Here is a 17,703-nt window from a genome sequence, read left to right as displayed (position 1 = left end):
AAAAAAAAGTTCACAGAAACCACAGACCTTGCAAATACTTGTGCTGACTTGTCTATGCAAAGTCTGCCAACTGGAGCTTTTAGCTCTCTAGCACCTATTCAGACTGAAACTGAGCTTACAAAAAAAATGGCACACAGTCTGCCCAGCTACCTTACTATTCACAGGACAGAGCCTCTGTTCCTTATTAAGGCTTCACCAAAGCAGTTAGAGAGCAGAAGTAACCCTGCATAGCACAGCTCAGCACATCACTGCTCACACAGTTTTTAACAACATGGAAAAAAACACAAGCAAGGAGGGAAGAACTCCTAACGGAACACAATCCTCACCTGTTCCTTCAACTTCTGCAAAACAAGGCCTTTGGTTAATTTTGCGCTAACACCCATATGCAAAATTCATTCCATTATATACTATGAATAATTTGATCTGCTCTAGTAACAGCAGATAGAAATGGAGATGTCACTGAGTTCCGAGTGAACAACAACACGTAAATGAAACCATTCTCACTATTAAGAAGACATTCTGTCCACGTAGTTATTTCTTTACAGTTGTCAGCTTCAAAATCTTAATCACTATAACAGAAAAATATATTAATTGACTACCACCATTTTCTAGACTTGTCTGAACTATGCTGTCTATTAAATATCCTCAGGACTTAGGAAGGATAAGGGCTGAACTTGCAGAGCTTGTCAGTTGTAACACGCTGCATTTCCTCAAAATGCACTGCAAATGGCTTCTATTCAAGAAGGCAGTCATTACACTGCTTAGGTAGATAGATAGATGGCCAGTAAGAGATAAAACTGATTTTCTTAGTATTTTAAATAGCCAAGGCAAACTCCTGGTACGAACACATGAACACATGTGCACCCTTCACAAGCAGGCACACCTGTGAGAGTTCTGCATGTAGCAGCCTTCAACTTCTGTTGAAAACATGTTAGTTTGATTAAAGCAAACAACTGATAAGGGAAACATCCAGTAAAGATTATAAACTGTAAAACTTATCTTCACATGCAAGACCCATGTGCACGTCCACTACAAAACTGTTACAGCTATGTCACAAGTCTAATTCTACAGCAATAAATCTGAGAAGTTCCACGAATATCTCGTAAGTTTGCAGCCTACACCTACTTAAAAACAACAACAACAACAACAACAACAACAACAAAAAACAGAATCAAATATAAATCTCCAAGATTCAAATCAGCACTTATTTTCCTCTCTCTGGAAAACAGATATTTTTCTCTTTTTATGTTATCTGCTGTTAATCTTGTGATTCTTGTCCTACAAGACACTGGTGCTGTACCTCACATGTTACACGACAGAGTTTAACATCTATGACTTCAGACAGCATGCAGTGTCTACCACAACATCTACAAAAAATGGATTTGAAAAAAGTTTATATTCTCCTTCACTTAGCTCACAGTATCTGTAAAACACAGTGACATACTACTGATCTTTTGCCTAACAGCACAAATAACCATTTATCACGGTTATAGCTTTACTGTGTCAGGAATAGTAAAAACAAGAAAAGCAAGTATAGCTCCTCAGAGTTCACTACCTTGTGGAAACTGTGTACATTACATTTTTACCAAGGAACAGACAATTAAAAAGCACAATACAGAAAACAATTGGAAATCTCAGCCCATGAGGTGCCAAACCTGGTTCCTGATCTCTAGGAACCACAGCAAAGGCAGTAACATTTGAGGAAAACTATGACAGCTTTGTGCATCCCATAGAAAGAGCTAGCCAGGCAGTGTCAAGCACAAAAGAATGAACAAACTACAGCACGTAAGTAAGTGAGAAAGCTATCAGTAAAGACCTGCTGCAGATCAATAGGATAGCAAAACCAGGTGAAACAAACACCCGCTGAGAACTAACATCTTTCTTGCTTGCTTCCCTCTTGGCCCCAGATTACCCAAAGTCCAAACTCCTGCACGCCAAAGGTAAAGGTCTGGTCCCTTGGTAATTCTGGGAGGCACTCAGGATAGTCTGAATTATGTTGTTTTGGAGGTAGCTATAGAAACAGGCGGATAGCTCATGTGAAAACAATTGTAAGAAAGTAGTGGCAATATAAAGAGAGACAGTTAACACTGTCGCCCCTATATGCAATGAAAAAAGTGCACGTGACAACCAGAATGCTTTTGAGATTGCATTGAGATTGCAGGATGCTGGATCCTCTTGCAACAGAGATTCACAGTAATTAAAAAAGATAAACAATCTTCTGCTATCACTACCTGCAAACAAAAAACTGTTGGGACAGTATTATAGCTCCACAACAGCAAAACGAAGCAAAGAAATCCCTTCTGTAGAGTTAAATAAGCATTTGACTTGACAGTGAGTGCAAGCAGCTGCAAGTCAGCAGAGCACAGCAAGCTTTCAAGGCAGTCATGATGCATAGAACTTTGTACAAGAGGACCAAGTTTGTTTCAAAATGCTCCAGTATATCGTTTCCCTGCTATGAGAAAACATCCCCAAGATACAGAAATCAGCACTCGAAAACTTGTTTTTTTTTGGTTTTTTTTTTTTTTTTTTTTTTTTTTAATACTGTTATTTCTTATAGAAATTAAACGATCACAATGAGTTGTAGGTGCTCCAGTGTACAATGAAGATTGTAAGATTCTAAATGCACTTTCTGTACTTACTCTCGATAGAGCCATTAAGAAGAGAGTATGGTATAGGTCACAATATTCCAAGTTTTATTACATTAACCTTAAGCCTGGAAGAAGACTCTTACATCTTTCAGTTTTATATTACTGTTCTTAATTCAGAATTTGAACTAAATCCTTCTCAAGCCATTCAAATATGTACAGATGCTCCTGTTGAGCCACATGCATGTAGTCCAGTACAGCACAATCACAATTTCAATCAGAGCACTTCACAAGAAACTGGAAATATTTGTACAGTTGATGAGATTGGCATTATTTACCTCAGAGTCAAATAAATCCAAATTTGGTGTGGCAGCTCTCTGAACCTTCATGTCTTAAATGTAAGTTCACAGCAATTTGAACAAGCAAACAGATCTCAAGTCATAGAGGTGACCTCAATACAGGCCCATTTATATATAGAGGAGCGAGCTGGGTCTTTCACATCCACCTAACATTACTTTTTTAATGAAAAAGCCCTGCAGAGTAGGACCTGGGGGCTTGACAGCTGAAAAGCTTAACGTGAGCCAGCAGTGTGCCCTTGCAGCTTGGAAAGCAAATGGTATCCTGGGCTCCATCAGAAGAGGGGTGGCCACCAGGGTCAGGGAGGTGATTGTCCCCCTCTACTCTGCTCTTGTGAGGCCCCAGCTGGAGTACTGTGTCCAGGTCTGGAGCTCCCAGCACAAGAAAGACAGGGAGTTGTTGGAGAGGATCCAAAGGAGAGCCACAAAGATGATCAGGGGACTGCAGCACCTCCCCTACAAAGACGAGCTGGGCTTGTTCAGCCTGGAGAAAAGAAGGCTGTGGGGTGACCTCACTGCAGCCTTTCAGCACCTAGAGGGAGACTACAAACGGGAGGGGAGTCAACTCTTTGAAAGGGTAAATAACAGCAGGACAAGGGGAAATGGTTTTAGGTTGAGGGAGGGGAAATTTAGGTTGGATGGCAGGGGGAAGTTCTTTACTATGAGAGCGGTGAGGTGCTGGAACAGGCTGCCCAGAGAGGTTGTGGATGCCCCATCTATCCCTGGAGGTGTTCAAGGCCAGTTTGGATGGGGCCCTGGGTAGCCTGGTCTAGTATTAAATGTGGAAGTCAGTGGCCTTGCCTGTGGCAGGGGGGCTGGAGATTCATGATCCTTGAGGTCCCTTCCAACCCTGGCCATTCTGTGATTCTGTGAAGAAGCCCTGTGGAGATGAATGGCCAAAACATAAGCCACCTCTGTTAAGGGAAACAGATTTCATGAACGCAGCCATACCCAATGCTCTGCAATCCCCTCAGCTCCACCACTGTGCAGGTTGGCAAACTGTGGTGTTCTCAGACTGATGCACATCCAGCTCCTTCGGCAGATACTGGAACAGGAGTTCATTCACACACGGTGCTCCCCAACCCCTGAGGACTCTGCGATACTCAGAAAGAAACCAGAGCGAGCCTCAGATTACAGGAGCTTACCAAAGGTCTCTCCCCCATTGGAAGGGAAAGGCAGAGACAGGACTGAAAATACAGCCACAAACGCTCTAGGATGGAGCTCTTATGATAAACGCAACAACAGGAAGAGAAGCTTCAACATAATGAGAGGAATGAATGCCTTGGAGAGCACAATGTGCTCTAACAAGTATTTCCAAAATCCTTATCACTATTTAGCCTGACATTCCTATTCATAATTGTCTTCCAGCATGCTATTCCTTACACCTACTCACCCTATCTCCATTTTTACCTCAACACAGCCTCTCTCCAGTTCTTCTCATTTCCCCCACATTTGACTTACAAACTTCCTTTCTGCTAAAAGTTTTACCAATTTGAGGCTTTTTTTCTTGCACTCCAAATATAATATCTTAAAAATCAAAACAAAACAAAAAATTAAAAGGTGTGGGAAATCTAAATGTGTTCCCGCTCACCCTCCAGAAATCATCTGCCAGCACTACCAGGGAGGGACTCAGCACGGCTGAAGGTCAGCCCTGCATGTTGGGTAATTGCTGCCCAACCCTGCTGCCTGCCCAGCTCACAACTCAGTACTCCAAAAGCCACCCGAGTTGATCACTTCACTCGCTCCCTGTGTAACCCAGCTGAGCATCATCCTGAGACCAGCTCCCAATGAATCACAGCCTAAGAGCAAATGTATGCATCTGTACACTTCCATTAACTCCTCAGTACTTCGGACTTATTTCTTATGCATTTGGGAAAAGAGTAACAGTCCCCAAAATCCAGTTTTAATATCATAATAACTTATACATTTTTACTTGCATTCCAACACAAATGCTTCCTGGAAAAATTACCTACTATTAAATGAGATTCCACATAGAATATAATAATTATTGAGAAAAAACATTATATGTTTCTGCTTCCAATGAGATGTTTCCTTCAACTGGTCCGAAGGTCTCTAAGCAGTAGCGGATCCCCCACTAAGCCTTTTAAAGAAATCTGCATGCATTCACTTAAGAAGGAATAGCTTAAATACACAATGGGCTGTATTTAATATGAGCAGAAGGGGACTGGATCTTTGGGAATGAGAGAAATCAGATGGTAGTTACATCTGTAAAACCAGACAGGGATAGGAGCTGAGGTTTTAAATAAGGTAATAACAGGAACAGCTGTTCTCAAGTAGCCTCCCTTCAGCTCCACAACAAAAATTCAGCAACTGCACCCTTCCCCAAGGATGCCGTTCATACTTAAACACTTCAGGACCACTCTTCATCCTTCATCTTCCCTCCTCTGGAGTGGTAATTTTTCTGATACAAAGCCTGCCTTCAGGATATGCGTGCTGGGCACACTGGAAGACAGGCACACAATGGAGCTGCAGGCATTTCGGCAAACAAACTAGTCTGACTACACTGAAGGCAGGTTCAGATCAGTAAGCCACATTCCAGTTGCCTCGCATTCCTTTAATAAGCTTGCCTTTTCCCCACACTGACTCTGCCTTATCCAAGTCTGTTCTCTCCACTACACACAAAATCAGAAGCAATGAGAAAAATGGAAAGTAGCAAACATTATTCATGAACAATTACAGTGCAGCTATTAATTTTCTGTGCTTCAACTTCTACCCTGTAAACAAGAACACTTCATGGGAATATTATTAGAGTGAGGGGTTATTAGTCTATCTTAATCCTCAGATAATAAAGAGCTTTTAGGCAATTACACACAGTATTTTGAAAGAAAAAGTATTCTTTGAAGGTTTGTTTCCAAGCATGTCCTATCAGAAGAGCACCATAAATTTAAGTGTGAGTCAGGTTAACAGGATCCTTCAAGTCTAAGCCTACTTTTAAGAAAGTTTAGCACCAGCAAGTCGCTGCTTGATGTACAAGTGCCCTCTTAGAAAGAGGTGCCACGTGTCACATAACAGTCAACCAGACCTCAAATAGCAGCTATTTGTTGGGACATTCAAATCCATCCAATGTACAAGTGAAACTGACATGTGAAGAATGGGATGAAAAATGCTTTGGAAAATAGCTATGTGCAAAGATACTAGTATTTTATGTTAATACCGTTTACCACATTTGACAGGCAGTTGTATTCTTTCAGATGCAGCTCCTTTTCAATTTGCATGAAAAGCATTGTTACACTTGTGCATTGATGAAAGCAGATTACACCGCTTACAATTCCTTACTGGCTACTCTGCCCAATGAATAATAATAAGTCACAATTTAAGAACACTGGTTTTGCTGAGTACTCGCTACTGACAAAATGGAATAGGATATCACTGCAAGAGGTACAGTTCTGGGAAGTAAGTATAAAGGAAGCCTGGAATATTTCATCATAGGAGTTTTCTATTCATCTTGTATTGATAGCACGTACAAATACTGCTTTCTAAAATTAGGAAGTACTCTGAAGTTTATAAGGATTGAAAAACTGAAGAGTGCAGTTTATTTGCAATGAAGTGCATGCTGTGAAGACAGAATACTTGAAAATTCTTGCACTGTTTATACTTCACTGCTGATTGTTACCCACTTGACTATTCACTTGATTTTTTCTTTCTGGATCATCTACATACACCCACAGATGCTAAGTACTGACGTACATGGATTCTGCCATCGTCAGTGTTGGGACACCAAGACAATGTGCTTTCTCAAGAGATCTGTACCCACTCCTGTAGTATTTTACCTAGTTCAGTCCCTAGAAAGACAACTGTTAAGCTTGCTGCAGCTGAAAGTGATGGTACAAGACGTTCCTGTTGGCCTTCCTCCTCTCAAAGAGAAAAATAACAAGAAACCAAACCAACCTGTACAGCTTTTCCAACTGGACCACCTAAAACAAAGATGAATAGCCTACGGTAATCCTGGGCAAAGTTTTCAAATGCAGCCTTTTATAAACACAATTTTGAATTAATAAGCATGCCAATAAAAATTCCTAAGAAGGTCTATATTTAATTTCCCTGCTTATAATCATGAAACTGCAGGTAAAATTTTCACTTAATTTTTTGAAAGTAGTTCACTTTGATTTGACTTTAATCCTACTGATGCCACCAGTAAAATTTACACTGATTGTAACACAGCATAGCTAAGTCAAGGCTGAGCTTGGATTAAAATTCCACACTATTTATATAAATAAACACACACACACGTGTCTGTTTGTCTGTGTTCGAAACAATCACAAGGCTTATTAGTATTTACACAGTCACACGCACGTCAGAAAAACAAAGGCTTACCTTGATTTTGTCAACTTGCCACCAGCAGAATGACAGGTGAGCCAGTGACTAACTTTGCTAAGGCAGGGCTAAGGAAACAACCAACCAAAGGAACAGGAGCAGTACTGCTGCCTTACACATAAAGAAGGTAGGGTTGGCTTAGGAAACCAAGTCGGTGCATTAATGACAGAAGTTCTTAGCCTGCTTGGCACAAGGACTGCCCGTCCCTTGAGAACTTTAACTCTGAAGAATACAGTACTACTAAAAAAATAGACCTCAGCCACGCTACAACAGGAAACACTTCACTCTGTAGTTCTGCAGAATCGTTCCCCAGCTTAAATAACTATGGATTTCCTTTCTAAAGAATATAGCTTGAAAAGGAAAAAGTGTAAAAATTAGGTTTCAAAGCACTAATTCTGCTGTGAAATAAACAGTTAAAAATTACATATACGGGTAGACATTTCACTCTATTAAAAGGCAACCTGATCAAAAAATTCAACACTTGCTCCCACACCCTTTTAAAGAAAAGCACAGAGTGTTAAAATAGCAAGAAATACGACATAGCATGGTGACAAGTAGAAGATCAATGTCAGACATAATACCTACATGTTCTAATTTCTATTTACCTGCTTTTATGTAGTAATAAAGCATATAGCTCATTTAAGCACACATCCTTTCTCTTAATAGCAGATTTCCAGATATAGGGAGAAAAGTAGGCCCAGAACAATGCAACTCCATGAACTGCAAACAAATCCCATTATATGTCTAAATAAATTAACAAGTCTACAGACACTTCATAAATATATCAAAGTATACAGCATTCAGTACAGGCATGAAAGAGTTGCTCAGTAAGGATCTGATGCCATGATCCTTACATATATAGCAATAATTTACAAATTGTGTGCAACAATTCTCAACTTTAAAGCTATTCCAGCTCTCCTTCCCATTTCAATATATCATCTCCCTTGGAAAAAAATAAGCATTTGATGCAGTCATTTTACTTAAATAACACATCCTCATTTTCTCACACATGGTGTTTATTTCAAATTAAGTGCTTTAAGCAATTTATTGACTCCCAAGTGTGCAGTATGGTCAGCAAGTAGCATCTCAGATTAAAAATTAAATTCAGATTTACTTTGGCCATTAATCATATCTAAAAGCTATTGCATTTTATGGTGAATTCTTTCATACCTAAGGCTTAAAATAGCTATCCAGAATTCAGGTCCATCTCCTTTGCAAAACCACAAGCTAGGGAGAGTTCCAGAAACTCAGTGAGAGGGATCCAAATGCATGCTTATTCACTTGGTTCCAGGTATATATTCCTGGTCTCCACTCTTTTAATTGATGTTTCAAGACAGACATACAGCTGAATCACACGATACTGATTCTAAAAAGTCAGTGTCCAGCACTAAGAGGACTTTTTGTTAGCTGGGAGTGCAGACAGGGGTGTGTCAGCTCCCCATGCATGAGCGTAACCTAACACTCCAGCAGTTCTGGCTTCAGATGGACTCATTCACAGGGATGCCACCACAAAGAGCAGCTTGCAAAACTGCTGCTCCTTCAAGTCCGCATATCCCAAATACAGGACCTCCTGGTCCTGAAGAACTCCTCACAGTCCCAGTGACGCTGCATACAGCTCAGGCCTCCAGGAGTCTGTGGGAAAGGCTGACCATGCTCCTCCTCTAGAGCAAGAGGAGAACGGACTCCTTTTTCCAAGCCGTATCCATATACAGCATAAAGGCTCTGCTAGCAGCAGTAATACCCCAGACTTCCGCAACAGAAGAAGAAAAGCAGAAAGTTAGAAGTGTGGACTTAGCAAGAGCATCAGAGCTCGGTTTTGGCATGGTGGATTGCCATTTATGTTACAATTACAACACCAACGATGCTTTCCTACAGCGCACGCAGATGACAGGCACACCGGATAACCACACATCCGGGATGGGAAGGAAACAGCTGAGCAGCACCTGGGCCACAGGCACCGCAAAGCGCTGGATGGGCACCACCAGGGAGGCTGGCAGCAGCCGGACTGGTGGAGCAGGCAGCGCTGGGGCACATCAGCACTGCAGAAGATGAAGAGCACAAAACGCCTTGATGCCGGCATCAGAGAGAAAGAGGGATATGTGCCAGGGTCACAAAAAGAGATGATTCAAAATGCTGATAACAGCCATATGTTGAGTTACTGCAACCCTCTAAGATCTCTATTCATTTACTCATATCTTCTAAAGCACTGGTAAGAATCGAGATGTTAAAGTTTCTGTGACATCCCCTTGCCTGAGTGAACTCACAGAACCCGAGAGCTGGACCTTGGGATACCCCAGGTTCTCCTGAATTCCAACCCCTTTTCTCAACTGCTGTTAATTCCTAGAAATAACGTCTTACACTGATCAGATGTTCACTCACTCCTATAGCACACCTTACAATAAAAAACACAGTACCAAAAACAGTTCCCTTAAACCCATTTTCACAGCCTCTTAAGTAACAGCTGCCCTCCCCAACACCTTGCATCTCTGTATTAAAGAATGGCTCTGTCTTTGTTTGACTTGAGTTGAAAGGGACATTAAAGGGTCCTCTAGTCCAACCTCCCTGCAATGAAGAGGGGCACCTACAGCCAGGTCAGGGTGCTCAGAGCCCCATCCAGCCATGAACACACCTTGAAGACTTTACCTCATTGCAGCCTTTCAGTATCTAACAGAGCCTGTAAACAGGAGGAGTCAACTCTTTACAAGGGTAGATAATGGCAGGACAAGGGAAAATGGTTTTAAGTTGAAGGAGAGAAGATTTAGGTTGCATGACAGGGGGAAGTTCTTTACTAAGAGGGTGGTGAGGTGCTGGAACAGGCTGCCCAGAGAGGTCGTGGATGCCCCGTCCCTGGAGGTGTTCAAGGCCAGATTGGATGGGGCCCTGGGCAGAAGAGCAGAGTGCAGTAAACACAAGAATGCAACAAATAAAAAAGCATGTTAATTAGAATTCTAGAATCATTCTCTTTGCAAAGGGGTTCCTTTAGCTACATCTGCAGGAAAACTGGGATAGCGGCTAAGGCCTTCACCTAATGCTGTGCAACAAGAGGAACATTTTTACATATAGGATTTATTTAGCACATGATGTGACCCTATTCATCATCATTCTCAGTCTCAGGTATGACAGTACTCCTACTTGAAGCTTTCATTTTCTTTTACACCTGAAATACTCAGAATGTAATCTTATGGAACTAAAACACCTTGTAAGGATAAACAAACTCATTCTTGAATTCCAGTATGCTTCACAAGGTGTAGAAAAAGATGCTAAAAAAACTCTAATGAAACTTCATACACAGCTGAAACCTAGGAGCCAACAGATGAACATGTGTTTTCCTCTCTCCAAAACCTATCAATAAAATTTCCATTTTCTGTTCTCAATTTCTTACTCCCGTTACTAAGAAGTTCTTCTGAAAGGAACAATTCCTCAACGAGCAGGATCGTTAGAAAGATGCACAGAGTAGAAAAAACTTATTACAAGTAAGACAGTACAGAGTAGATGGAAGAAAATATTTCTCACGAGAAAACTATTCTCACAAATTGTGCTTTCAGATGGACCTGTGACAGAGCTGGAGTACTAAAACTAAGTTACAGGAACTTCTAACAGAGGGTTGTTTTTTTTTTTTTTTCCTAAATTTTAAACAACAACTTTATTAGCTCACACTTTATATGCTCACACTGCTTGTTAGAGGATCATTTTCTTATCTGCTGGCTGCAACTGAATTAAAAATTCTGCTCTGAACCGCTACACAAAGTCCTGGGGACTTCCCCTTCAAGGAGGAAATATTACAGACATGCATCAGGAGGGTGAAAATACACAACTCAGAGCCTAAAAGCAAAGCTCACACTTACTGCGGCCACATGCAGAAATGCAGCTGGTTCACTTTCATTGCTTTGCTGAAAGTTTGTTGCACACAGTAAGAGTGGGAAAGTTCAGCTCTCTCACATCAAATTTCCACCCACAATCATAGGTATCTGGGGAAGTACCTGGTAAGTCACAAGACACTTAAGTGGAAAGTCAGATCATCCTATGACAGCTCAAGCTACGAAACCAAATGTTTCTGTGTGACATTTTCCCCCTCCCCCCCTCCAAAAAAGGCTAACCTTTAGATTGTTTAATTTATTTTTGGCTTTAATTATTGCTTTCTAACTCACTTTTGATCCAGAATCAAATAAGGATAAATTAGATAACCCTGTTTTTTTTCCCCCCTCTGACTGCTTCCAGAAAGTTGATCCTCACAACACCAATGAGAAAGTTATCAGCAGTTCTCTTATAACCTAAAATTCAAGCTGTTGAAACAGGGAAAAAAAAAAAAAATCTCATGGATCAGTTCTAGATATATTTGCCTTGCTAAAAAGTCTTTCATCAACAGATTAACATGCAACAAAAGTTACAGTATATCCAAATGTAAAGCAGAGAAACAAGTCAGGACCAAAATCCGGAGTAAGGCCTGTGGAAGTATTTGTCTCCACCCACACGCTACACTAATTTAGTATTTAAGCACAGGTATTCACAAGAACCAGTACTGTGTATTTCAATGCAACCATCAACTTCAGTGTAATAAAACACTCGGAACAACAATGGTAACAACTCAAGTGCAGAAAACACTCAAGAGCCAGAACTACACAGCTTTTCAGAATGCCCTATCACACAGCCTGCAGTATAAACCACTGGGAGCTTCACTTCTGCTGGCAGGATGAACACACGAACTTGGACCTACACCATCTCTATGATATTAAATACACTGGTACCCAAGTTTGTTTGTTTTTACAACCACGTCAACTAAGTAGGATGAATCTTACCAACAGGCAGACACTTCAGTAATAACTGGTGCTGTAAAATGTTATAGCTAGTAATTCTCAGCTGAATACGAGCACTACTGTATGAACTGTGAAATAGCAAAAAAATATATTCAAGCTTGTTAACAAATCACACTCTCATTAATGTCTCACTGACCATCTCAGCTGTACCAGCAATCAGCATCACTATTAACTGTCTGGGACAATATAAATGGAACAGCAATGCTGGAAAATGCAGACACATCTAGAAAAGTAAAAACATACTATACATGCAGTACAGATTATAGTCATGAAAAAAAAAATACCTATGGCAATGAGTTCCATGTTAAATATGAAACAATCCTTTCTGCAGCTTGAGAAACTACGATAAAAGGCAAATGTGTGCAGTACCTAACATATCAACAATACAAATTTTAAGAACTTGAGACTGAACTAGATGATCTTTTGAGGTCCCCTGCAGTCCCTGATATTCTGTGGCTCTGTGTGAGATCTGTTTGTGAAACAGAAGACTGATCATAATTGCAAGTCTGAGCCAGGTCAAACAAAAAAATATATTTATTGCTTAGTTGAAAATAATGCAGGTAGTGCATACAGTACAGCTACTTGATAGTGAAGGGCAACTGGGTGAAACAAAGGAGTCCAACAGAATCACCTACAGGGCCCATCCAGCTCTAATGCAGCAGAGCACTTCCTCTCCCAGCAATGACAGAAAGAAGCTGGAGAAGCCAAGCTAATAATGTGTTTTGCTCTGGTGACAGTAATGGAGTCAGGTGGCTTCTGTCCTGATCCCAGTTACAAGTGCCTCTTCCTCCAGCTGAAGGTGTTCTCATTCCGGTCATGCTTACAATCACACCAATTAGATTAAATTTGGAATTATTTTTGGTAAGAGTTTGTCTAGGTTGTTTTCTTCTTCTCCTTTCAAACTAATGTTACTTTAAATACTGCCCATAAGACCTTTTTTGCCTGGAGAGGTTGTGGATGCCCCATCCCTGGAGGTGTTCAAGGCCAGGTTGGATGGGCCTTGGGCAGCCTGGTCTACTATTAAATGTGGAGGTTGGTGGCCCTGCCTGTGGTGTGGGGGATTGGAGCTTCGTGATCCTTGAGGTTCATTCCAACCTGGGCCATTCTGTGATTCTCAGATACAGACTACAGACTTAACTGGCGCTGAGCAGCCAGATGAATGACTTGCACAACTTGACTGATAATAAACTTATCAGACAATAGAAATTTCTATGCCATTAAAGTTAGGACATTTTCCTTTCAAAGACTATGACACCATTCTAATATGCTAAACGCAGCAGTTTCTCCAATAATATGATTTACAGCTTAGCAAAATGTATTTGTCCAGCATATCACAGACATATCACTAAAAAGTGACATTCAAGAATTTAAAGTACAGTAATTTATGAAGCCAAGTCATTCCTTTAGGACAGCATGTACCGGCTTCATAGTGCAACTCCTTCAGAAAATTAAATAAACAGGCTGGCAGGCTTACATGATTCAAACTATTCTTTCAAACAAGGTGAATGAACCTGAGAAATGTCTTATTCTTCCTCATGCCGTATGAGCAAACTGACACGTAACTTAAATTTGGATCCGGATCAGTGAACTTTTATAATTTAACCTGCCTGGTCTTAAAACCAAGTAAACAATGCATTATATACACGATCTCATGATAATCTCAAGCAATGTCTGTACTACAGAAACCTGGAATAGTACTAATACAGAACAAAGCATTCTAAAGCTTATATAATAATAGCATGCTCTCTTTTTTTTTCCTCCATAGGTCAAAATAACATCAATAGCATTGCAACCTCAGTAACACACAACATTGTTTCAATTACAACTTTGTGAGTAGTCATTTTCTGACTTCTAATGATTCTCAGTCAGCAGTGCTCCAAGTAAAGCCTAACCCATCCTGTAGATATGGAGAATTAAGATTGATCTGTCATGCCACCACTTCCTACCTTGGAGTTGTTTCAGGCATACGTTCCTGCTGCTGCACTTCTATTTTATTCTCATCACATCTGCTAAAGCCAGAAGCAGTGGGAAATTTACTGACTGTACAACAGTGTTGATCACTACTAACTCGACAAAATGCAGCAAAAAGCTTGCTGTGGTTTTCTGTCAAGTGGGACAGAAATTGATGTAAACACAGTGGGATAACAGCTACAGTTAAGACAATGAAAAACCTGACTTGTAGCAAAGCGGAGGTGAACACCCACACCTCCAACCCACAGTCCAAACAAAGACATCCCAGCTTTTGCACTGTGTCACTTGAAAGACTTTTCATAACACAGCCTCTGCTCTCGAACCAATCTTCCCCTGACTGGTCCTCAAAATGCTCCTGAAAACACTGTGTTAACGGTACCCATAAAATATAAACTGCTGTTCTGCCAAGGGTTAAATAAAAATCAAACAACACAGGAATTCAGTTCTCTAATCCAAACTGCTGTTTTAACAAGGAAACAAAATTCATTTGATTTCAGCTAATCAATCATCAGACTCTGTTCTGAAAAACACTGCCCTCAAGAGAACAATTTCTCAAACAATATTTTTCCCTTGAAGAAACCACTTCATGCCATATACAGTCTTGTTTTGAATGCAAGCAATTGCCATGGCGTTTGAGATACACAGAAATGTCTTCATATTTGTCCCAGCAAAAGCCATGCCAGAGTTACAAAGAGAAATGCACAGTATCATATTTATTGGATATAAAATTCCCGAGTCAACAAGAAATAAATACTATGGCCCAATTATCCTATCAAGCTACAATTCTTGTTAATCAGTTCTATTCCAATATTTTACACATCAGTATTCCTCCTTCTCAAATTTTTATCATTACAGTCATCTTCAGAAGGAAGGTTTGAAAAAATTTCACTAGCTACAGGGAAACAGAGAAACGTTCTCCAGAGAGCTCAAGGCCCACATATCAACCTCCGTGAATTTCATATATTAATTGGTGGAAAATTCTAGGCATTATAGCTGCGCAATTGCACAATGAAAGTCACCAAAGCGATACACTACTGTTCTTCCAAGCACATGTTTACCCTGAATGCTGCCTCCTGCATTCAACGCCTTAACATGCAGTAACATTATGATATCTGCAAGGCTCTGCTCAGGATGAACATCTCTGTCCAGAGCTCTACTGCCAGTAGCTTCCTGATCAAATTCATGTCGGTGTTTAGTTTGGGAAAGCTAAAAGCAGTTCTACAAGAAGGCGATACACTTTAACAGGGAATACTTCCCTCTCCCATCTCCCTCTCCCCAAAGAAATGAACAGGACAAACTGAAGAGACAACTAGAGATTGGCCTTGCTATGCAGCCAACTCTTGCATTCCTCTTGGATGCTCAGCTTGGGGACACGAAAGTTCCTTTCCTTCAAGCGGTGAAATGGGTCAGAACATTTGTAACAAGAAGTTGCAGGGATAAACTAAACTTCAGGAAAAGAGGCAGCACACTGGCTGAAGGCAGGCTCTGCCTTCCTTTTCCAGCAAAGGTTATTATGAATGGCAAGGCAAAAGAAATTATGCAGCCCTTGCTCTTGGTTAAACTTTGGAAAGCTTGAATTGAAGGTTCAGTGAAGATGTTACTCAGCACAATTTGTACTTGGTTGAACTTTTTAGTAAAACAAGCAAAACCCCACAACTATCACCTTTAACAGAAGGCTGTGCTTATTGTTTAAGTGTTATACTGGAAATGCTGACAACAGCCCAAAGAATCACAAGCTGAATCTAACTACTAAAGTCAAGCTGGTGAGGTTTATCACAGTAACTCTGACTTTTTTTTTTGGTTGTAGCGAAAACAACAAAAGAATTTGCACTTTATTAAAAGGCTCTACACAGAAGTTACATTCCTCAAGTACACAAACCTAAGGTCAGCTGAACATGCCCAGAGCTGAGACTTTCCCTACTGTTTCCTGCTCCACCATAGCCAAACCTTTTCCAGCTGCACTTTCACTTTAGCCTTGGATGTGTGACTTTTTAACAGCCCACGTAGATATTAACGCTCTCCTTCTTGCCCGCACGTGTATTCACAGGATCGGTCAGCACCTTGCCTGGCTCATCCATGTGTACTCACTCAAACCATACTGGTATCACCACTCAGGAACAGGCACCACCCAGGAACAGGCACTGTAAGTGCAGTTCTACATCAAGAACCCATCTGACTTCTGCTCACCTAGACACGCGTGCATCAGTGAAACAGTAACAATAACGTTCTTACAAATCTATGCTGTGCATCCATACTCAGGAGCTCACAATCCTACTCACAGCACAGACACGTGCTGGACAAGGCCTTACACAAAGACAAAACCAAGCGTCTCAGCCCGTAGGTCCACATTCCTAAGCAGCAAAACGACTCCAACTGAACCCGCTCAGCCCACGCTGAAAGCAGAGGCACTACTGAGGGACGGGCCGCCGCCCGAGCTGTGCACACAGGACAGTGCCTGCTCCGTTCTGCTGCTCACCCGGGGCCCAGCGGCACCGCCTGCGCTCAACTTCATAACACAGCGAGCTTCAGGAGGGCCCACGGGCAGCTCCTCCGTGCAGCATCTGGCGTTTGACCTATTATGTCACCGTGCTACTTACGTACTGCAAACACAACATAAGCACATTCACTGGCGCGTTTATTAAGTGCTTTTCACTAGCAGCTTTGTTTAAAGAGGGGTTTGCGATCGTGCCAAAACGGCACTACGTGCACCAAGCGAGAAGGCTGAACAAAAGCTCCCGGGAGATCCATCCCCGGCCGTGCGGCGCGGCCTGGCGCAGGGTGCCACGCTTCCCGTAGCCCACCGCCCCTAAGCGCTGCGAGGGTGCGCGCGTTCGTGCGGTCGCGCACCAACTCCGGAGTTCTCGGCCACTTACATCTGCGGAAGATAAAAACGGGGGCGGCCGGGACACGTCCCAGCGTCCGCTCGCAGGACCTCCCTGAGGAGATTACCACCCCCACCGGAATGGAGAAATAAAATTAAAGCCGCGGACGGCGCAACGGTGGGGGACTGAAGGGGGGGGGGGGGGTTGGAGGAGGGGGCGGGGAAGCGCTCCGGGCCGAGCGCCGGGACCGGGCCGCGGGCAGAAAGGCCGCTTTGTTCGCCCTGCCCGCGGCGGGCGGCCCGGAGCCGGGGGCGGAGGGGTGGCGTCACGCCGGTACGTACCGCAGCAGGAGACGACGAGGAGCACGAGCTGCGCGGACCTCCAAGCCGGGAAGCGTTCTGCGCTCCCCCGCGGGGCCATGCCACCAGCCCGCGGCACAGCGACGAGAGCACGACCCGCCGCCGCCCCCCAAACGCAGCCGGAGCCGCCGCCGCCGCCGCGAGAGGGGCCGGGCAGAGCCCCGTCCCGCGCCCGCCGGAGCTGCCGCCTGGGGAGCGCTAGCGGCCCGCGCTCGCGCGCCTCTGCCTCCCGCCCGCCCGCGGAGCCATGAGCCGCCGCCGGCCTCGGCCTCCTTCCCCCGCGCCGCGCCGCTTCCTCCTCCCCGGCTGCGCTCCGCCGCGGCTGCGCACTGGCGGCCCGAGCGCATGCACTCGCTCCCGGCAGCCGCGGGCCGGGCGGGCGGAGCGGCGGCCCCAGACGGCGGAGGGGGGGGCCGGGCGTCCTGTCCCCGCCCCGCCTCTCTCTCCTCCTCCTACAGCCG

At 43.0% G+C, this 17,703-nt stretch overlaps 1 protein-coding gene across 1 annotated transcript in view; it reads right to left on the bottom strand.

Moving 5' to 3' along the window:
- Window positions 1-17,303, bottom strand: part of LRP12 (LDL receptor related protein 12) — a gene marked incomplete at both ends in the record, with an annotated part of 46,015 nt that extends 28,712 nt beyond the window's left edge. Inside the window, one exon of the mRNA XM_079533750.1 lies at window positions 17,225-17,303. Coding sequence (XP_079389876.1) covers window positions 17,225-17,303 — 79 coding nt within the window. The remainder of the gene's footprint in view (window positions 1-17,224) is intronic.
- Between the last annotated feature and the right edge of the window lie 400 nt (window positions 17,304-17,703).

Source organism: Tetrao urogallus (genome assembly GCF_951394365.1).
Source record: "Tetrao urogallus genome assembly, chromosome: 3".
NCBI lineage: Eukaryota > Metazoa > Chordata > Aves > Galliformes > Phasianidae > Tetrao > Tetrao urogallus.
This window is presented reverse-complemented; position numbering and strand designations above follow the sequence as displayed.